General features: G+C 39.0%; 2 protein-coding genes and 1 non-coding gene across 3 annotated transcripts in view; 2 read left to right on the forward strand and 1 right to left on the reverse strand.

Annotated features, from left to right (window-relative positions):
• Positions 1-5,280, reverse strand: part of LOC125237030 (protein stum) — a 76,580-nt gene extending 71,300 nt beyond the window's left edge. The window contains exon 1 of the mRNA XM_048143952.1: positions 4,760-5,280. Within this exon, the coding sequence (XP_047999909.1) occupies positions 4,760-5,274 (515 nt within the window). The 5' untranslated portion in view covers positions 5,275-5,280. The remainder of the gene's footprint in view (positions 1-4,759) is intronic.
• On the forward strand, positions 697-768 carry Trnaa-ggc. The gene has a single exon. It is a non-coding gene; the product is annotated as a tRNA-Ala (tRNA).
• A 16,447-nt stretch (positions 5,281-21,727) lies between the features above and the next one.
• On the forward strand, positions 21,728-22,666 carry LOC125236898. The gene has a single exon (XM_048143816.1). The coding sequence runs from the start codon at positions 21,728-21,730 to the stop codon at positions 22,664-22,666; it is 939 nt and encodes a 312-aa protein (XP_047999773.1).
• Positions 22,667-24,250: the final 1,584 nt, after the last annotated feature.

Below are 24,250 nucleotides of genomic sequence, written 5' to 3' on the forward strand. Positions count from 1 at the left end.
CAAGAAATGCGTTTATCACTACTTCCAGTAGTTCCACAGGTGGTAAATCATCTTTATTACTAGATTCACCTACTTTTATCAATTTTAAAGCAGTTAATTTGACTTTATTCAAAGTCAAATTACTTTACCCACTAGTGGATAAAATGCGTTTTTACCCGCTGGTATTAAAGGACAAAACACGTGTTTCCGAGCTAGTGAGGGGAAAAAGCTTTTCGCACTACATCTGTACACCTTATAATATAGGTACCTACCTGACGCACTGTCGAAAACTGGTACTTTTACCTCAGACATTTATCTTACATTTCCTACCTCCATTTTTATTAAGACATTTGACCCCTATGCCCCAAAATTATTGTTCATGAAAGACAGACGCCGTCCTAGCCGAAATTACAATCCTTGACGCTAAACGCCGATCGAAACGCAGTGTGGCTCTATCTAGTGATGTGCAAGTTGCGGAAACTTTCCAAAAAAATCTTAAATTCAATGTTAATAATCCATATGTTTTTTTAAATATAAACATATAGATTTTTCCTTTTTTATTGTGGAACGTACCACTTTATAAATCGCAAATTATAAATGCAGACATCAATCGCAATGAAAAAATCAACAGTGATCGACTCTGGCCAACGTGGGACTCGAACCCACATCCTTGGATTGCCGGTCCAATGCGTTACCAATTCGCAGTCATGGACGGATGGTCGGCTGGCGCAATTGGTAACGCATTGGACCGGCAATCCAAGGATGTGGGTTCGAGTCCCACGTTGGCCAGAGTCGATCACTGTTGATTTTTTCATTGCGATTGATGTCTACATTTATAATTTGCGAAATCTTAAATTTCTTGAAAAATTTATGAAACTTTCACGAATAATAAAGGTAATTTAAATTCATGAAATTTACAGTTTCCATCCATAGAATTGTCCATACAAAGTATGGAAGGTTTCCGAAGTTTTCCTATGTGAAAATTTCAGAATTTTGGAAACTTTCCGTCGGCACATCAGTAGCTCTATCGCAATAATATGGAAGAGCGGTAGGGAGAGCTAGGGAAGATTGTCACTTCAACTAGGCTGGTAGAGTCATGAGATGGTGACTGGGTTCAAATCCCGGTAAGGGCATTTATTTGTGTGATGAGCACAGATATTTGTTCCTCAGCCATGGATGTTTTCTATGTATAAGTATTTATATATTAAATATATCGTTGTCTGAGTACCCACAACACAAGCCTTCTTGAGCTTACCGTGGGCCTCAGTCAATCTGTGTAAGAATGTCCTATAATATTTATTTATTTATAAACAATGAAGAATGTTAGACATATTTTAAACCGGATGTTTCTTATTATGAAACAAAAAGAAGATGAAGCTGTCATTACGTGTAACCACATGTTTTGTTATTTTTGCGTGTGTTTTGACTACTTACTACACACTGTAGTATCTAAATACTATCATAATATTTTCTTACGTCGTTGCCTGAAATTTGGTATTAGTACTTAGGTGATACAAGTGCGTAAAAGAAGAAATTCTAAACTAGTGGCGATAAATTAAAACACGGCCGAAAGTAGTGTTTTAAATCGACATGAGTTACTAATTCCCTTTTCACGGGTGTGTCGTACGACGTTTTTCAGTACGTAAGACTCTTTGATCAATACTCAATCATTTTATTGCACATAACCAATAACGATTTAGTACTGGACTGACAAAATCCATACAAAAAAGCGTACCCATGAAATGTATGAGCATTTATGCTTAAAACTAGATGGCGCTGTTCGAAGCCTGGAAGTGGTGAAAATCATATTTTCCTCAAAATTTTTGCGTGTTTTTATGTTTTATAAGAACAACTGACATATTTCTTTCTTTATTTTAAAATCATGAAATCACGTCAATACACATTTTGAAAAAAAAATTGCAATCAGTGTAGTTATGGTAGTATTTAATAGGTGGCGCTAAAAATCGAGGTACGATTCTTAGTATGAAGATTGTAAATCCTATATAAATTATCCTTGCACACAACTATAGAAGTGCGAAATATGTATATATTATGTCCAATTTATTTCAATTGCGTTACACAGGTGGGATATAATCCATACTATACTATATACTATATATACTATTATACTATAATATTATAAATGCGAAAGTAACTCTGTCTGTCTGTCTGTCTGTTACGCTTTCCCGCTTAAACCACGCAACCGATTTTGATGAAATTTGGAACAGACAATCTTTAGACCCTGAGACAGAACATAGGCTACTTTTTATTTCGAAAAAAAGGGATGAAGGGATTATATTTATTTGTCTACCCCGAACATTTATATAAATTAATATCGGGTAGTTTTGTGTTGTTTACATCTCCTGTGACATTTTGCTGGGACGTCAGTCTTCCGCGACCACGGCCAGTGCAACCTGGCCGAAACGTTGGGAAAAAGGTAAAAATAATGTTAATTAATCGCGTTCGACCTGTATGTGACTTTAAATATGTGTACAAAGCGCGAGAACTTAAAGTGTTATATCATTAAACATCTTGATAAGGGATAGGGATAGGGCTATCCCTATGGATAGGGATAGCGATAGGGATAGCGATAGGGATAGCGATAGGGATAGCGATAGCGATAGCGATAGCGATAGGGATAGCGATAGGGATAGCGATAGCGATAGCGATAGCGATACGGATACGGATACGGATACGGATACGGATACGGATACGGATACGGATACGGATAATATGGGTATCGTTAGAGGGATACGGATAATCGGTCGGCGGTCTCTTACAATCAATGTGCTCTAAGACGATCGTTGTTTGCTTGCTTGAAGATTGCGTTTGCGATAAGTATACCTAAGCAAAATGTAAAAAATTGTAAGGGATAGTAGAAAAAAGTACTTTTTACCCACCGATCATAGTGTCCAAATACGGTCTATGTGGGATGTTTATAAAGGTTTCCCCGGCGTATATAGAATTACCTACGCTGTGGTCGATGTGTAATATTTCTACAATCATTGCAAGCAAAAGTATTATGTGCAATCGAAATAATCGCAGATAAATATACCTACAGAGAAACCTACGGTCCCTACGGATCCAAATGAAAATCTTAATGAATACTTTTATTACGCGGGCGAAGCCGCGGGTAAAAGCTAGTTAATATATAATTCTCCGATATATATATATATGTCGGAGAATGACCAAAATGTGGTTTAAGATACGTTTTATGACGCTATATTTGACAAATAGAGCAAACAAGGGTTTTACAACTTTGTACAACCTGGCTGGTATTTGACTGAGTTCTGCCAAAACGTCACAGAGAACGCTACTGTCTAAAAGAATAGAATCGAAAAACAGATGATGAACAGATGATTGGAGGCTGTCAATCGATCTGCAGGAGAAATGGTTGAGGAGTGCTGGCGTTGTTGGAGATTCTTCGGTCTAATCCGGCAGTTTGCTCGAAATATTAGGCGGAATGTATTACTGTGATGTAATTTAATGTGTTATCGGTTTTGTGCAGTAAATTCTATGATATGGACATGGTATTTCATATGAAAGCTCTCATAAACAACTACAACGGGTCCTGAGCTGACAACGGTTCTGGTATGATACGCCCACGATCCGACATATATATTTATACATATATAGAGAAAGGCACTTATAATTAGACAAGTATACCTACATTTATTATGAAGTTTCGACCTGACGAATATGCTAAAACTTCAAGATAATTATTTTGTCTCATGTTGCAATATTTGAACCCATATTTTACTATTGCAATATTTTACTTAGTTACCTACCTATTTTGCGATACATCTGCGGAAAAAACGACCCAAAGGAAGGCCCACGGGACTCATGTTTATGTGTAGGATGCCGCGCTCGTCCATGTATTTGAGTTTTAGGGCCAAGGGATTCGACCAAAAGGATTCTTAGGTAATCGACATGATTCGCGAATGCGCTGTAAAGTGTTCGAAACGTCGGGATGTAAGTATTGTATATTAATTATACGCGATATAATCCGTTTCCATAGTTTTCTTTCAAGAGATATTGATAATCAAAAGTAAAGGATGAACAGTGGAAGTAAGATTACATCTACTTTGTATAATTATTACGCTCTAGTAAGTAAAACCCGACTAATTATGTGTTGTATGTATACTCAGGCTACTGGTTTAACTCGTATCCATAGTATTTGTGCACGATGAACTTAAAAACCTCAATAACGCAATAAATAAATATTAAAATCATATTACGATTTCAATCTCTTTTGTAGGTACCTAAATTGTTTAGATATTATGCCATTCTAAATACCGAACTAAAAATAATTAACACAATGATTAAAAAAAAGGAAAAGATTTTATGATAAGTATTCACGGTTATTTTCATTAGACTTATATAGACCGTGATTGAAAAATAATCACGGTCAAAAGGTAGGTAAGGTGCATTAGGGTAATTCCGAATGACAGAAATGCTCTGGTAATTCTGAAAGGTGAATCTTGATATGATGGAAATAATGGTGATTTTTGTGCGACTTTTGAAATTAGACGACTTTCGGAATTACCCTAATGCACCTTACCTAAGTCGGTCTATATCTTGGTCAATATAAGTTTGATGAGTAATTTGTTTTGTTCAGTCATAGTGATCATTAAAATTCGATCCCGTGACCACGGACGTAATGTCATGTCCGAAACGTCTGGTTAAATATAAACGTAAGTTTTACGCAATTAAGTCTCGTTTTAATTTAATAATATAAACTAAACGCGTCTAAAAGTCTAGTAAAAAAAACAATACTCACGGATTCGCCGGCGCAGGCGCAGCCTTCACACCCTCCCCTGGCAGCACCTTGAAAGCCTCATCCCTTTTCGCCGACCCCGGCGCACTTCGAACCTCAACAACCACTCGCGGGCTATCCGACTGTCGCGACGACAAATCAAAATACCGGTCCTGTGCGTGAATTAATTGAGTCACTGTAAACGCCGGCTCACTTTTACTCGTATCTATTGTCGGTCCGAATAGATCATCGTCTAATCTAAAAAATCGATCGTCTTCTATATCTTTAGATGGAGACGCGTCTAAAGACGGCTTGAAAGTTATGTCGAGCGACCGATCAGCAGTGAACGCGTACGGTGTATTCGCTAGCTCCTCTTCGATACTATTGTAGCGGCTTCGGAAGAGTGACTTAGGTTCCCCTTCCACTTCATATTTTCCTCCGAAGAGGTCGTACTGTTGGAAGCGGGTGTTGATAGTGTCGAACTTGGGGTCTGTTAGGTCGGAGCTGGGTTCTGGCTTGGGGGTCGATGAGGGGCTCATGTTGATGTGTAGGATGCCGTGTTCGTCCGTGTATTTAAGTTTTAGGGCCATTTTATTGAAGCCGGGAAAAATTATCTGGAAAAGAAAAGAGTTCGGTTTAGTTTAACTATGAAATTATAGAAATTGATGTAAAATACTAATGTTTTAATTAAAATTATTTCTTTAAGATTTAAGACGCATCTCGATGATACAGATCTCTGGCAGCAGCGACCTTGATTCGTTACTTTTTCGCTCTAAGTAGGTATGACACCTATTTCAGTTTATATTTTTAGTTCATGATACCAGTGTAACAAATGTATTTCAGTATAAACTGATAAAAAAATCTTATTAAGTAACATTCCATTTAATAGGTCTACAGTCAGCAGCACAAATTTTAAACATGTGAAGTTCAAATGTTATAATCTTATAATATATCCGTATTTAAAAAGTAGGTATATTTATTTAATTTTAAACATTTTTATTTATAAGTCAAAGTAAATATAGGCAAAACAAACGTAGTGATTGGGTAAAACAATCGACAGCGAGATTATAAACTAACATAGCGTTTATTTCATTTCATTTTCTTTTCCGATTAATTGGGTTAATGACCGGTCCCTAATCGGACTATTATCGTCAATACTCATTAGTAAAGAGGCACCTATGTAAATGTTTATAACACACCTACTATAACATATTCGTAGTATAGAATTGATGGATATGGGTGTGATATAATTTAAAATATATTATTGTAGCACCGCCAAAATTACGAGTAACTAATAAATGGTCTTGTGAGCTGTATCTATGGGTATCATTAGAAAAACCAAAAGCTTAAATTTGTTTTTAATTGTTTAAAGATAATAAATTAATAAATCTTGGGGACACTTTACACAGATCAACTTAGCCCCAAACTAAGCAAAGCTTGTACTATGGGTGCTAAGCCACGATATACATACTTAAATAGATAAATACATACATATACATAGAAAACATCCATGACTCAGGAACAAATATCTGTGCTCATCACACAAATAAATGCCCTTACCGGGATTCGAACCCAGGACCGCGGCTTAGCAGGCAGGGTCACTACTGACTGAGCCAGACCGGTCGTCAAAAGATATGTTGTAGAGTTATAATTATGACCTATAAGGTAGAGAAGGAAATCTAGATACAATAGATACATACGGCCTGATTCAAACCTATGTCAAAAATTATCTCTAGATATTGATCGTATGTTAGTGTAAAAAATTACATTATTTCAAACATAAATGTATTTTTAACATTGACTTATTCGATCTATACGTATCGTATTGAGCTAATTCTTACGTTCGAATCGAACCAAGCCCAAATATTTCTAGATTTTATTTTACTTATACTTAGGTCAATTATTGCAATTATATCTTGACGGAACTATGAGACTAATTGTGCATAAAAATGACAATTCTCCTAAATTACGAAACAGTTTTCCGCCACATAAATTAGCCTATATCCTACCGTAGCTTCCACGCTTGTCAACAACAATAGAGTCGGTTTATCTTCAGATCTATCTTGAGATACTAATGTCACCTGCATGCATAGACCAAAGAAACGTCGGTGTACGAATCATCATCATCATCATCCTGTCCTGGCTGGTTACGGAAGCGGCGACTGAATGTGGACTACATACAGGGTATTTGTTTAGTTTCCTGGAATAATTTACAGGGTGAATTTATAGGTCGACACTGAGCAACTGGTACAAATGTATCTGGGCGATTCTCAGGGATGACGTTCGGTGCCTGATTTCGGTGCTGATTTTTATTTATTACTTTATTGATATGTCAGTCAATTTACTAAAATCTAGTTTAAATATAAAAAATATTGGTGGTGGAGGCCTCAATTAGAACCTTATAGTTTGTAAGAAATTTGACATTTTAAAATCACCGAAATTATGTATGGGCACTGTAATCAATTTGCCCCACCGAATTCAATTTTTTACACATTATTCCACATTTCAACTTAATATACACCGTGTTTCACTTAACACTAAAAACCTGAAAACCGTTTGTCCAGAATCGAGAGTAGAATCGATTGAGCTATATCTTGATGGGGGTAATATTTTTATTTAAATCAGTATTATTAGTTATTTTGTATGTGCCTATTCTATTGTATTCGTAATACAACATTGTGTATATCGCATTGCTAGAGGTTGTTTACCTTTTTCAGTATTTGGGGGTATTAATACTGGCTGGTTACTTGGACGATCATTTTTTCCGCTACGAGTTTGACGTTGTTTGTCAGTTTAATCTTAATGTTTATCAGAAGTCATAACAAATTGAACTCGTACCTAATTACAACCTTGTCATTTTGAATATTGGGTTTAAATTTGCTTACTGCGATTACCTGTCCAATTTGAAGTTTACTTTGACAAAGCTTCAAAGTGTTTTACAGTGACATCTTAGCTGTCTATTGGTAAACCTTATGTCGTTGCAGTAATGTACACATATAAATAGTTTTATGGTTTATGATGGTAGTTAGCAATTATTTTATTGAGTGTAGAGCTAAAAGTCAAGTAGAGCTGTACAGAAAATTAAAAATTCAATTAAAAAAAACCGGCCAAGAGCGTGTCGGGCCACGCTCAGTGTAGGGTTCCGTAGTTTTCCGTATTTTTCTCAAAAACTACTAAACCTATCAAGTTCAAAATAATTTTCCTAGAATTCTTTTCCTAAAAGTCTTTATAAAGTTCTACTTTTGTGATTTTTTTCATATTTTTTAAACATATGGTTCAAAAGTTAGAGGGGGGAACGCACTTTTTTTTCCTTTAGGAGCGATTATTTCCAAAAATATTGATATTATCAAAAAACGATCTTAGTAAACCCTTATTCATTTTTAAATACCTATCCAACAATATATCACACGTTGTGGTTGGAATGAAAAAAAATATCAGCTCCCACTTTACATGTAGGGGGGGTACCCTAATAAAACATTTTTTTTCCATTTTTTATTTTTGCACTTTGTTGGCGTGATTGATATACATATTGGTACTAAATTTCAGCTTTCTAGTGGAAACGGTTACTGAAATTATCCGCGGACGGACGGACGGACGGACGGACAGACAGACATGGCGAAACTATAAGGGTTCCTAGTTGACTACGGAACCCTAAAAAAAGTAACCATCAGATTAAAAGATGAATACTCTAGATGAGTTTAAAAAAATAAAAATCAGTTGGGGTGTCTGAGGTTTTGAGTGATACCGGAAACCTCAACGAATGCCTTTTCTGAACGTCAGTACGCATACAGAGCCGGGCGCTGCACTGCCGATCTGGTGCGTGAGGTCGTGCGAAGAGTTACGGACGCTCTGGAGAGGAAGCAACAGGTTGCAATGCTCTGTTGCGACCTCTCCAAAGCCTTCGACGTCGCGGACCATAACGTCATAGCCGCAAAGCTGTTACATTATGGCATACGAGGCTCAGCGCACGGCATCTTTACTAGCCTACTGCATGACAGGTCTCAGGTTGTGGTAGGAGACGGGGGGCAGGCCAAATCGGATCCGCTTACAACGTCAATGGGCGTAGCACAGGGATCTTCAGTCTCAAACATCCTGTTCTCCTTGCTGTTGAACGATCTACCGGAGGCGATCACGGATGCGGAGGTATTAATGTATGCAGACGATGTCGCCGGCATTGTAACCGCACCGAGTATCGACAGCCTGGAGATCAGTTTGAACAACGCAGCAAATCAGTTGTCGCAGTGGTTTCGCCGTAATGGTCTAGCACTAAATCTGACCATAACACACTTCCTCCATTTCTACCTAGGAAGCCGCGAACCCAGACGCCTGACAGTTAAGGCCGGCGGAGTGAGCCTGGACCAAATGGAAGCCACCACCTTTCTGGATTTTAAGATAGACAGGAAACTGACTTGGGAGCCCCATATTGACCAGCTGTCCGGTAGGCTGGGCGCCGCCTGCTTCGCGCTTAGCCGCCTGGCTCGAGTCGTGCCGCAGCACACCGTGCGGACAAGCTATTTCGCGACCGTTCATTCCCTGCTGCAGTACGGTGCTGAAATCTGGGGACGCGCCGCAGAATGGCAGCGCGCGTTCCGATTACAAAAAAGAGCCATACGGTCTGTGGTCCGAGTAACACAAGAAACCTCCGTAAGACCCTATTTTAAAGAGCTAGGAATATTAACTCTGCCGTCGGTAGTAATCTACCAGATAGCGATTTATACCTACACCATACGCAAGTTGGGCGAGTATAAAAAACGCGCAGACTCGGCGCGCTCCTTACGACACCCAGATAGGCTTCTCCCGGTGAAGCGACGACTGGCGAAATCCGAGAACGTCACGCACGTGGCGGGCCCGACCGTCTATAATAGGTTACCTAAAGAAATCACCTCAGCTACATCCCTGAAATGCTTTAAGACTAGACTAAAAACATGGCTTCTTGAGCACACATTTTATAGTTTTAATGAATTTTTAAATGTACAGATATTGTAGTATAGGTACTACCTATACATAGTATACTAAATATGTGATAACTATAAGCATAATAATAATTATAAATTATAATACTACTGAATAATGAATGACATGTAATATGAATGATATTATTAATAAATGAATATGAATATGAATATGAAACACGTTGTATAACTTATTATTCAATTTATTGATATTTTTCGTTTTAATTCGATGACAGGTCATGTAAAAAGGCTCATAATCGCGCAATTTTACTAAATTTAACATGGTAATATGCTAGTCATTATCGAGTAGAGAATTTTGTACTTACCCATATTATGGCTTAATTTGCTTAGAAACATAGTTCTATGTTTTTCAAAGTATATCCTATACTATATTTTATAGTATATATTATATATATAAATGTATTTTTAACATTGACTTATTCGATCTATACGTATCGTATTTTGAGCTAATTTTTACGTATATTTTTACGTCCGAATCGAACCAAGCTTAAATATTTTCAGATTTTATTTTCCGCCACATATAAATTAGCCTATATCCTACCGTAGCTTCCACGCTTGTCAACAACAATAGAATCGGTTTATCTTCAGATCTATCTTGAGATACTTATGTCGCCTGCATGCATAGACCAAAGAAACGTCGGTGTACGAATCATCATCATCATCCTCTTTGGGCCGGTTTCGACCTAGGCGACTGTATTTGGACTGCAGGATGTTTATTTAGTCACTAGCTATAATTTACTGAACAAGTTTCACTACATGGGAGCATCGCCGAAATAACAGCTATAAAATAGTTATTTGTTATACAAGGGGGCAAAGTTGTATTTTAACGCCGAGTGTGGAATTGAAAAACGAGCAAGTGAAAGGATTCTTAGTTGGTTCGAGAATAGAATCCTGAACTTGCGAGTTTTTTAACACACGAGAAGTAAAATACATTTGCACCCGAGTGTAACACAAAACTTTTCCCCTCACTATAGCGAGGAAACTACAACGCAAAAAATGTGTTTATCACTGTTTCTAGTAGTTATTTTGACTTTATTCAAGGTCAAATTACTTTACCCACTAGTGGATAAAATCCGTTTTTACCCACTGGTATTAAAGGACAAAACACGTGTTTCCGAGCTAGTGAGGGGAAAATTGTTTTACCGTCTCATACAAAATACAATGCCAGGCAGCAAGCTTAAGATATCAAGTTAAGATTTGTATGAAATTACTTTGCACTCTTGTGGATAAAATTCAATTTTGCTATCTGTTTTCGAATGACATAGTAAGCCTTTATCAGTCAAGGTGTGGTGAAAAAGATAAAATTACACACAATACACAACTAGAAACATATCAAACTGCGTTTATACAAACTTTTTGACAGCCCATCCCAACTCAGCTAATGGACAATGGTAGCAGAGTTGCGCGCGCGTCAATTAGAGTGCGCATGCGCCGTGGCCCGTGCCCCGCGCTTGCCCAACTTCCGCCCACTTTAGTACTAAGCGGCATCTTAGAGTGTTATTTATTTAGAAATAGGCACCGCAGATTAACAAAGGCTTTTTATACTTTTGACTATATATTGTTTGATATTTAGTATCTTGCTGTACAACAGAGACTACAAGAGTAGAAATAGAACTATTTTTAGGGTTCCGTAGTCAACTAGGAACCCTTATAGTTTCGCCATGTCTGTCTGTCCGTCCATCCGTCCCTCCGCGGATAATCTCAGTGACCGTTAGCACTAGAAAGCTGAGATTTGGTACCTACCAATATGTATATCAACCCCGCCGAAAAAGTGGTAAAATAAAAAGTGGAAAAAAATGTTGTTGGATAGGTATTTAAAAATGAATACGGGTTTCCGAAAATGATTTTTTGATATTGTTAATATCTTCGGAAATAATTGTTCCAAAAGTTAAAAAAAAATATGCCCCCTCCCTCCTCTAACTTTTGAAAAATCACAAAAGTAGAATTCAAATTTATAATTTATATATATTAGTAGTGACTACTTGAAAAAAGGAACAAATCAAAAAATATTCAATAAAATAATTAGATTTGTTCCCTAGTTGCACAAAAGTAGAACTTTATAAAGACTTTCTAGGAAAATTGTTTTGAACTTGATAGGTTGACAAGTTTTTGAAAAAAATACGGGAAACTACGGAACCCTACACTGAGCGCAGCCCGACACGCTCTTGGCCTGTTTTTAGGGTTCCGTAGTCAACTAGGAACCCTTATAGTTTCGCCATGTCTGTCTGTCCGTCCGTCCGTCCGTCCGTCCGTCCGTCCGTCCGTCCGTCCGTCCGTCCGCGGATAATCTCAGTAACCGTAAGCACTAGAAAGCTCAAATTTGGTACCAATATGTATATCAATCACGCCAACAAAGTGCAAAAATAAAAAATGGAAAAAAATGTTTTATTAGGGTACCCCCCCTACATGTAAAGTGGGGGCTGATATTTTTTTTCATTCCAATCCCAACGTGTGATATATTGTTGGATAGGTATTTAAAAATGAGTAAGGGTTTACTAAGATCGTTTTTTGATAATATTAATAGTTTCAGAAATAATCGCTCCTAAAGGAAAAAAAAGTGCGTCCCCCCCCCTCTAACTTTTGAACCATATGTTTAAAAAATATGAAAAAAATCACAAAAGTAGAACTTTATAAAGACTTTCTAGGAAAATTGTTTTGAACTTGATAGGTTCAGTAGTTTTTGAGAAAAATACGAAAAACTACGGAACCCTACACTGAGCGTGGCCCGACACGCTCTTGGCCGGTTTTTAAATCATAGCAACACTTAGGTACCTACTGTTCTCAAACAAAAGTGACTCAATAGTTGCCACATGCAAAACCATTTACACTACATAGACGGTGGCGCCCCCATTATTTTCTACTCTTTTAGAGTTTTTTGGCGAAACATACTAAATCTAGATCGAAATTTAAAAATAGGCAGTCTGATACTAAGTTATTCTATTTTGTTATATTACCAAACGGTTACAAACAAGCACACGGCCTGCCTGATGGTAAGCAGTTGATGGACGCCATCTCCACATCTATTCCCGCCCCCCCCCCCCCCACATCTAGCGTCTCGCGAGCGTCGGGCCAACTACATGTATGGAAAAAGACGCCGCGTCGACGTCGCTCCGACGCAGCGTCAGGCTTTGCAATAAAGTTGGCCCGACGCTAAGATGCTAGATGTGGGGGGGGGGGGGGGGGCTTACATGAGATTATGTACCTACTTTCATACAACTGGTAAAACTAAATAATATATGTTAGGTTAGGCCTCTCGTGTGGTCGTCCTTGCGCTCGTCCTCGAAAGTAATTGTTTCTGTGTGGAAATACCTAAAAGAGCTGGAAATTTTTACATGCTGCTAATGTTGGGGTGGGGTGCCAGTTAAGACCGAAGGGAGTGTTTTAAATCGACACGAGTTACGAATTTCCTTTTCGCACGTGTATCGAACGACGTTTTTCAGTACAGATGAGCCTTCGAAGTTTCGACCTGGCATATAATGAACCACTTCTCGCACTAGTACGTAAAAAACACACCATCTGTACTGAAATAGTACATTACGATACAAGTGCGTAAAAAGGGAAGTTCGAAACGAGTGGCGATAAATTAAAACACGACTGAAGGGAGTGTTTTAAATCGACACGAGTTACGAATTTCCTTTTCGCACGTGTATCGTACGACGTTTTTCAGTACAGATGGCCCTCCGAAGTTTCGACCTGGCATATAATGAACCACTTCTCGAACTAGTACGTAAAAATAAATTAATAGTTTAAAAAACACTATAAAACACGCTTTTATAAATGCACGTAAAAGCCAAAAATAAATTATGGATCGTTCAAGTTGTCTCTATTTGTGAGCTGAAGTTTAAAAACTATGTGCTTTTAATTATAATATTTGATTGTAAAAGCGTGGGGCGCTGGAACAGGAAAGACTTTTTGTATAACCACAGAATATATAAGTATAACTTGCTGATAAATCAAATTATGCTATGTTACGGGAAGGAGGTTACACAGATTGACGCGCTAACTGGAGTTGCAGCATGACTAGTAGGTTCTACATTAAACAGTCAAATCAATTAAAATTCAGTGTTCAAAGTAGGTACCAGTTTGTCGAACTCAGACAAAATATGCGCTAGTAGCGAGGAGAGTCGACAGTCACCGACACTTAGAACGCCGCTTTTTTCCGGTAATCAAAGTACAAAAGGGGAAAGTGTCTACAGTGACAGGATGCAGAGTTCTTGTTCGTGGACGAGATATCTTTGGTTCTCTTTGGTAACCCTTAGGCGGCATATGTAAACGTTATGTTCTTATGCAACTTCATTCGCCAGGAAGTTCGAATTAGTATTTGTTTACAAGAAAATCTTTCCTGTTCCAGCGCCCCACGCTTTTACAATCAAATATTATAATTAAAAGCACATAGTTTTTAAACTTCAGCTCACAAATAGAGACAACTTGAACGATCCATAATTTATTTTTGGCTTTTACGTGCATTTATAAAAGCGTGTTTTATAGTGTTTTTTAAACTATTAATTTATTTTATACTTTTTAGTCATTAATAATGAAATAAATACCTTTTAACATTTATACATAAAATTATTTCAAGTAGGCGGATTTTACATGCCATTTGTGGCTTAACGTGTACTTATTGCTAATTGCTACTTAATAATAACTAGCGGCTACCTTCTTATTACGGTATTATCATAAAAATGTTTATACCTAGTAAGTTATCCGTAAAAGATAGACAATATAGACATGTGCCATCGCGGACTTTTTGAAGACATTAGAGAGGTACATACTTTCGCCATACATTGTTTTGAAGCTCTCAGCTAGTGGGATTTTGTTTGACTCGATTAGAAAATATTGTCACATTTCAACTAATTCAAACAAAATTTAAGTATTTCTTTTTTGCCGAGCCCCCCTTTATTTGCACTTAAGGGTCACAGGAAAACCATTACCCAACTTATTTTAAATACAACGTTGATCTTTCTTTTATACGGGGGGCTTTGCCCCCCGAGCCCCCCTTTGTTTGCTCTGAAAGGTCACAAGAAAACGCTAACCCAACTTATTTTAAATACTACGTTAATCTTTCTTTTATGCGGGGGGCTTCGCCCCCCGAGCCCCACTTTTCGTTACTCTTAAGGGTAACAAGAAAACCCTAACCCAACTTATTTTAAATACAACGTTTATGTTTCTTTTATGCGGGGGGCTTCGCCCCCCGAGCCCTCCTTTGTTTGCTCTTAAAGGTCACAAGAAAACACTAACCCAACTTATCTTAAATACTACGTTGATCTTTCTTTCATGCGGGGGGCTTCGCCCCCCGAGCCCCCATTTGTTTGCTCTTAAAGGTCACAAGAAAACGCTAACCAAACTTATTTTAAATACTACGTTAAACTTTCTTTTATGCGGAGGGCTTCGCCCCCCGAGCCCCCCCTTTGTTTACTCTTAAAGGTTACAAGAAAACGCTAACCCAACTTATCTTAAATACTACGTTGATCTTTCTTTCATGCGGGGGGCTTCGCCCTCCGAGCCCCCCTTTTCTTTACTCTTAAGGAACACAAGAAAACCCTAAACCAACTTATTTTAAATACAACGTTGATCTTTCTTTCATGCGGGGGCTTCGCCCCCCGAGCCCCCCTTTGTTTGCTCTTAAAGGTCACAAGAAAACGCTAACCCAACTTATTCTAAATACTACGTTGATCTTTCTTTCATGCGGGGGCCTTTTCTATACTCTTAAGGAACACAAGAAAACCCTAAACCAACTTATTTTAAATACAACGTTGATCTTTCTTTCATGCGGGGGCTTCGCCCCCCGAGCCCCCCTTTGTTTGCTCTTAAATGTCACAAGAAAACGCTAACCCAACTTATCTTAAATACTACGTTGATCTTTCTTTCATGCGGGGGGCTTCGCCCCCTGAGCCCCCCTTTGTTTGCTCTTAAAGGTCACAAGAAAACGCTAACCCAACTTATTCTAAATACAACGTTGATCTTTCTTTCATGCGGGGGGCTTCGCCCCCCGAGCCCCCCTTTATTTGCTCTTAAAGGTCACAAGAAAACGCTAACCCAACTTATCTTAAATACTACGTTGATCTTTCTTTCATGCGGGGGGCTTCGCCCCCTGAGCCCCCCCTTTGTTTGCTCTTAAAGGTCACAAGAAAACGCTAACCCAACTTATTATAAATACTACGTTGATCTTTCTTTCATGCAGGGGGCTTCGCCCCCCGAGCCCCCCTTTGTTTGCTCTTAAAGGTCACAAGAAAACGCTAACCCAACTTATTCTAAATACTACGTTGATCTTTCTTTCATGCGGGGGCCTTTTCTATACTCTTAAGGATCACAAGAAAACCTTAACCCAACTTATTTTAAATACAACGTTGATCTTTCTTTTATGCGGGGGCTTCGCCCCCGAGCCCCCTTTGTTTGCTCTGAAAGGTCACAAGAAAACGCTAACCCAACTTATTTTAAATACTACGTTAATCTTTCTTTTATGCGGGGGGCGAAGCCCCCCGAGCCCCCCTTTGTTTACTTTTAAAGGTCACAAGAAAACGCTAACCCAACTTATCTTAAATACTACGTTGATCTTTCTTTCATGCGGGGGGCTTCGCCCCCCGAGCCCCCATTTGTTTGCTCTTAAAGGTCACAAGAAAACGCTAACCAAACTTATTTTAAATACTACGTTAAACTTTCTTTAATGCGGGGGCTTCGCCCCCCGAGCCCCCCCTTTGTTTACTCTTAAAGGTTACAAGAAAACGCTAACCCAACTTATCTTAAATACTACGTTGATCTTTCTTTCATGCGGGGGGCTTCGCCCTCCGAGCCCCCCTTTTCTTTACTCTTAAGGAACACAAGAAAACCCTAAACCAACTTATTTTAAATACAACGTTGATCTTTCTTTCATGCAGCCCCCCTTTGTTTGCTCTTAAAGGTCACAAGAAAACGCTAACCCAACTTATTCTAAATACTACGTTGATCTTTCTTTCATGCGGGGGCCTTTTCTATACTCTTAAGGATCACAAGAAAACCTTAACCCAACTTATTTTAAATACAACGTTGATCTTTCTCTTATATGGGGGCTTCGCCCCCGAGCCCCCCTTTGTTTGCTCTGAAAGGTCACAAGAAAACGCTAACCCAACTTATCTTAAATACTACGTTGAACTTTCTTTCATGCGGGGGCCTTTTCTATACTCTTAAGGATCACAAGAAAACCTTAACCCAACTTATTTTAAATACAACGTTGATCTTTATTTTATGCGGGGGCTTCGCCCCCCGAGCCCCCCTTTGTTTGCTCTTAAAGGTCACAAGAAAACGCTAACCCAACTTATTCTAAATACTACGTTGATCTTTCTTTCATGCGGGGGCCTTTTCTATACTCTTAAGGAACACAAGAAAACCCTTAACCAACTTATTTTAAATACAACGTTGATCTTTCTTTCATGCGGGGGGCTTCGCCCCCCGAGCCCCCCTTTGTTTGCTCTTAAATGTCACAAGAAAACGCTAACCCAACTTATCTTAAATACTACGTTGATCTTTCTTTCATGCGGGGGGCTTCGCCCCCCGAGCCCCCCTTTGTTTGCTCTTAAAGGTCACAAGAAAACGCTAACCCAACTTATTCTAAATACAACGTTGATCTTTCTTTCATGCGGGGGGCTTCGCCCCCCGAGCCCCCCTTTATTTGCTCTTAAAGGTCACAAGAAAACGCTAACCCAACTTATCTTAAATACTACGTTGATCTTTCTTTCATGCGGGGGCTTCGCCCCTGAGCCCCCCTTTGTTTGCTCTTAAAGGTCACAAGAAAACGCTAACCCAACTTATTATAAATACTACGTTGATCTTTCTTTCATGCAGGGGCTTCGCCCCCGAGCCCCCCTTTGTTTGCTCTTAAAGGTCACAAGAAAACGCTAACCCAACTTATTCTAAATACTACGTTGATCTTTCTTTCATGCGGGGGCCTTTTCTATACTCTTAAGGATCACAAGAAAACCTTAACCCAACTTATTTTAAATACAACGTTGATCTTTCTTTTATGCGGGGGCTTCGCCCCCGAGCCCCCTTTGTTTGCTCTGAAAGGTCACAAGAAAACGCTAACCCAACTTATTTTAAATACTACGTTAATCTTTCTTTTATGCGGGGGCGAAGCCCCCCGAGCCCCCCTTTGTTTACTTTTAAAGGTCACAAGAAAACGCTAACCCAACTTATCTTAAATACTACGTTGATCTTTCTTTCATGCGGGGGCTTCGCCCCCGAGCCCCCTTTTCTTTACTCTTAAGGATCACAAGAAAACCCTAAACCAACTTATTTTAAATACAACGTTGATCTTTCTTTCATGCGGGGGCTTCGCCCCCGAGCCCCCTTTGTTTGCTCTTAAATGTCACAAGAAAACGCTAACCCAACTTATCTTAAATACTACGTTGATCATTCTTTCATGCGGGGGCTTCACCCCCGAGCCCCCTTTGTTTGCTCTTAAGGATCACAAGAAAACCCTAAACCAACTTATGTTAAATACAACGTTGATCTTTCTTTCATGCGGGGGCTTCGCCCCCGAGCCCCCCTTTGTTGGCTCTTAAATGTCACAAGAAAACGCTAACCCAACTTATCTTAAATACTACGTTGATCTTTCTTTCATGCGGGGGCTTCGCCCCCGAGCCCCCTTTGTTTGCTCTTAAAGGTCACAAGAAAACGCTAACCCAACTTATTCTAAATACAACGTTGATCTTTCTTTCATGCGGGGGGCTTCGCCCCCCGAGCCCCCCTTTGTTTGCTCTTAAAGGTCACAAGAAAACGCTAACCCAACTTATCTTAACTACTACGTTGATCTTTCTTTCATGCGGGGGCTTCGCCCCCCGAGCCCCCCTTTGTTTGCTCTTAAAGGTCACAAGAAAACGCTAACCCAACTTATTATAAATACTACGTTGATCTTTCTTTCATGCGGGGGCTTCGCCCCCCGAGCCCCCCTTTGTTTGCTCTTAAAGGTCACAAGAAAACGCTAACCCAACTTATTCTAAATACTACGTTGATCTTTCTTTCATGCGGGGGCCTTTTCTTTACTCTTAAGGATCACAAGAAAACCTTAACCCAACTTATTTAAAATACAACGTTGATCTTTCTTTTATGCGGGGGGCTTCGCCCCCCGAGCCCCCTTTGTTTGCTCTGAAAGGTCACAAGAAGACGCTAACCCAACTTATTTTAAATACTACGTTAATCTTTCTTTTATGCGGGGGGCTTCGCCCCCCGAGCCCCCCTTTGTTTACTCTTAAAGGTCACAAGAAAACGCTAACCCAACTTATCTTAAATACTACGTTGATCTTTCTTTCATGCGGGGGCTTCGCCCCCCGAGCCCCCCTTTTCTTTACTCTTAAGGATCACAAGAAAACCCTAAACCATTTTATTTTAAATACAACGTTGATCTTTCTTTCATGCGGGGGGCTTCGCCCCCCGAGCCCCCCTTTGTTTGCTCTTGAATGTCACAAGAAAACGCTAACCCAACTTATCTTAAATACTACATTGATCTTTCTTTCATGCGGGGGGCTTCGCCCCCCGAGCCCCCCTTTGTTTGCTGTTAAAGGTCACAAGAAAACGCTAACCCAACTTATTCTAAATACTACGTTGATCTTTCTTTCATGCGGGGGGCTTCGCCCCCCTAGCCCCCTTTTCTTTACTCTTAAGGATCACAAGAAAACCTTAACCAAACTTATTTTAAATACAACGTTGATCTTTCTTTTATGCGGGGGCTTCGCCCCCCGAGCCCCCCTTTGTTTACTCTGAAAGGTCACAAGAAAACGCTAACCCAACTTATTTTAAATACTACGTTGAGGTTTATTTCATGCTTCCCCCCTCGAGCCCCCCCCCCCCCCTTTTTTCTGTTCTTATCTTCCGGCACCATCATCAGGCCTTGAAACCTAATCGTAGTCATAGTTCATTACAAGACTTTTCTAAGAAGCCCAAAAACAGCTATGATACGATGTTCCATCATGTAGTTCCAGTTCATATCTTCCGGCTCCATCATCAGACCTTGAATTCTAATCGTAGTCAAAGTTCATTACAAGACTTTTCTAAGAAGCCCAAAAACAGCTATGATACGATGTTCTGTCATGTAGTTCCAGTTCATATCTTCCGGCTCCATCATCAGACCTTGAAACCTAATCGTAGTCAAAGTTCATTACAAGACTTTTCTAAGAAGCCCAAAAACAGCTATGATACGATGTTCCATCATGTAGTTCCAGCTCATATCTTTCGGCTCCATCATCAGACCTTGAAACCTAATTGTAGTCAAAGTTCATTACAAGACTTTCCTAAGAAGCCCAAAAACAGCTATGATACGATGTTCCATGATGTAGTTCCAGTTCATATCTTCCGGCTCCATCATCAGACCTTGAAACCTAATCGTAGTCAAAGTTCATTACAAGACTTTTCTAAGAAACCCAAAAACAGCTATGATACGATGTTCCATCATGCAGTTCCAGTTCATATCTTTCGGCTTCATCATCAGACCTTGAAACCTAATTGTAGTCAAAGTTCATTACAAGACTTTTCTAAGAAACCCAAAAACAGCTATGATACGATGTTCCATCATGTAGTTCCAGTTCATATCTTTCGGCTTCATCATCAGACCTTGAAACCTAATTGTAGTCAAAGTTCATTACAAGACTTTTCTAAGAAACCCAAAAACGGCTATGATACGAGGTTCCATCATGTAGTTCCAGTTCATATCTTCCGACTCCATCATCAGATCAGCTCAACAGTACCATATTTTTGTATTGTCATCGGAATTACATATAGCTGCCAATTTTCATTACGCTACGACTCCTGGAAGATGGTTAAATTAGCCTCCGCAGATTCCATTACATACATAGTTACATACACGACGACCTAATAAAAGCGTGTTAAAAACACCATTTGTACTGAAAAATACATTGTGCAACAAGGGGAGGAAGTTGAATATTACTAACGAGAGTAAGTTAAATCGCGACGGCTTGCCGGAGCGATTTAAAACTCGAGTTAGTAATATTCATACTCCCCGAGTAACACACAATGCTTTTCATCACATTCGCAATGTAAAAAATATGTAAATAAGTAGATGTAAAAAAGTTAAGTACGGTACAAGAAATTTCATTATTCCCTTGGGAGAATGATTTTTCTATAACTCACGCTCCGCCTGCGTGCAATAGCACATTTAAAGTGCGGGTGTGATGAAAAAGAGAATTACAAAAATTACAACGTGCAAATTATGCAATAAGGATATTTTTATCAGGATTAACTACTTGTTGGTATTGTTGGTACTGTGATTAATGCAGCAGTATTTATTTATTACCTACTTTTGTCCGACAAATAATTGAGATTTTTTTAAATGAGGTAAAGGCCGTAGCAGGATAAGGGAACAAAAAGTGCCCTTTATGATTATATTATTATGTCTTTCCCATCACGGAACAATGGTGTTCCGGACCTTTGGGAGGCGTGCGCGGGGCCGAAGCCAACGCGTAGAGGCCCTTTCGACACTTTAATGAAATGTAAGGGGTACACCGAGCGGATGTTGCCCTTGCCCGTATCATGGGACACACGCAGAGGCAGCACCCGCCAGGGTGTAAGGACTATTTGAGAGTTAATGGAATCTAAAATGAACTGGGCTATTTTGATGAAAGTGATGGACTAAATACTGGGCTATGGATAAAAAACCGGACGCCTGCCTAATAAAACGGTATGAAATCGTGAAACGGAACGCAACCGCGCTGGTAACGGAAATCGAACAATCCTTTGATTTGTAAAGTTTTTCTTGAGTGTTGTTAATATTATAAGCACGAGACTGTGATAACTGTGATAATCAGACACATCAATAGACAAATATAGTTAATTCGTCGTAACTTTAGTGAATAACGTGAAGTTTTTAATATTTATAACCTAACCTCAAAATTTGTACCATCACCTGTGATAATTTAACATGGCCACGAAGTGTGCAGGCTGTTTTAAGGATACCAATCAAGATGAAATGCTTGAATGCATCGCATGTAACGACAAGTACTGTGAAAGGTGCCTAGTTATCAGTATAACAGACATGTCCGACAGCCAGGTAGCGACTTGGACCTGTCCGGCCTGCTGCAGCAAGAAACCAAAAGGCAATAATATAAACACACCAGTTCGCAAGGACCTCAGCCCGCCAATTGATAACATAACCCGGAGGAAAGCCCAGCTACGCCCAGTTGACCAGTGCGGCTCTTGCCTGACCAGGGCCGACCTGACAGAAATCGTGCGCCGTGAAATACGTGAAGCGATAAGCGAATCAAAAAAGGACAATAGGGCCTACTTTGATGCTCAGTTCAAGGACTTTAACCAGAAAATGGCTAAGTTTGAGTCTTCTCTTGAGTTCATAAATCGCCAGTACGAGGATTTCAAAAAGGACTTTCAAGACGGCAAACCGGAACTCCAGCGACTTGCGGCTGAAAATAACCACCTCAACACCACAGTGCAAGAGCTGACTGTCCGTCTTAACCAGCTGGAACAGCAGGCACGCGCTAGCAACGTGGAGATCCAGTGTGTTCCCGAGCACAGGGGCGAAAACCTCGTATCTTTAGTCCAGCAACTCGGTTCGACCATCGAACACCCGGTGCAGCAGCATGAAGTTCTACAGTGTACGCGTATTGCCAAACTTAACCCCAGCAACCCAAGACCACGTTCCATACTAGTCAAGTTTCCATCACCGCGCCTTCGAGACAGCTTCATCGCGGCTAGTCGCAAGTATAATAAAACCCACGCCAATGACAAGCTAAATACGAGCCACCTGGGCATAGCAACAACACAAAAATCGCAAGTGTTCATAGTTGAGCACATGACCAAAGAAACCAAAGAGCTTCATTTGGCCGCAAGGCTTAAGGCCAAAGAGATTGGCTATGCCATGGTCTGGGTCACAAATGGTCGAGTATACCTAAGGAAATCTGAAGGCAGTGAGCACATTTGGGTTAAAAACCTAGAAACAATAAAAAACTTAAAGCAATAATAGTCTAAGTATAAGTACAGCCTAGCAAACACTTGTATTTTTCCTCCTCGTTATTATGTGTTATAAAAGTCAATTTTCACTTATTTATTTACATAACTATCTGTTATCAGTGTCATCACAATTACAACCAATATGTTTCGATACTTTAGAATGTAGCATGAAAACTAAACTAACATGGTCAATAAAAGCGGGTTTACAATGTAATTGTACACATAAAAATAATTATTCAAATGATATGTGCATGAGCTGTGATTCTAACTGTAAGATATTCTTAGGAACATACAAACGCATCCTTACATTTATATACATGTACAGTTTACAAGTGCATAAAATTCCTGTTACTGGTTTAGATGATGATTCCCTAGTGTGTTCGATTTTAATATGTTTACTGATAGTGATAACGCGCGGCCACGGCGGCCGCCATACAAACAAGTTGCATGTTTTTATTGTAGGGCAGTCTCATATTATAGTTGCTTATGTACACATATACTTAGTTGTTAGCATAATTCTTCGAATACGACTTGCAACACACAACACACACGACAATAAAATACTGTATCCTTGCATGGTATTAATATTATAATTCCACAATGATAACAAAATTTAATTATGAATTCTCCTTATTATTTTTTTCTTTTTATGAACTATTGACTCAAACTAAATAAGAAATAAATAAAACTAACTGTTACTCATTTCAATTATTTAATAAAATTGTAATAGAACTATTAATTAGATAATATATTGTATAAGTCATAAGTTAAGTATAGCTTTAAGAATATTGTGTGTCCTTACAGGGCGTCATGTACCTACCTATATATACTTGTAACACCTACTGTATCATGCACATGACTACAATGAAATAAAGAATAAAGAATAAAGAAGAATTATGTATTCATATAAATATTAAGTTACGGTCTATAAACAATAAATATGATTTATCTACTGACGATATTTTTATTTTATTTCTTATCTCAAGCATCTATATACATCTTTATGTCTGTCTAAACATTTCTAGGGTTGGGTTTTATTTATTTAGTAACATATTATTCTTCCCAGTTGATAACAACATTAACTTTATCGTGTACTTTTACTTCATAATACTCGTGGAACCTGTCTGCCTTAATACAGCTAATTGTTATAAAAGAGATTGTGGAAGTGTTTGTATTAATAATCTTATACAGGCGCTTTAAATACTGTGGCTGACGATATTGACGCGACTCAGCTGTGCGATAACAGACAGGTTTCATGTTTAGAGGAATGTGTCACGATTAAAAACACTTACAAAAAACCTTTTATGTTGATTACTCAAAATATACGTAGCCACCAGTGCAACCTTGATTATTTTAAATGTGTGTTAAAACGAGCGAATATCGAGCCTGATGCGATAGTGCTTACGGAGTGCTGGCTGCAGTTATGCCCCCAGTTGCCGTCTTTACAAGGTTATAACTGTTTCGCATCAGACCTACATTACTCGCAAAATGACGGAGTGATTATTTTTGTTAAAGATACCTTGAGTGTCAAGGTCCTAAAAAATAATATTAAAGAGGCTAATGCTCTGTACCTAAGAATTAATAACGACATAGA

The sequence above is a fragment of the Leguminivora glycinivorella genome, chromosome 20 (assembly GCF_023078275.1).
Source record: "Leguminivora glycinivorella isolate SPB_JAAS2020 chromosome 20, LegGlyc_1.1, whole genome shotgun sequence".
Classification (NCBI taxonomy): domain Eukaryota; kingdom Metazoa; phylum Arthropoda; class Insecta; order Lepidoptera; family Tortricidae; genus Leguminivora; species Leguminivora glycinivorella.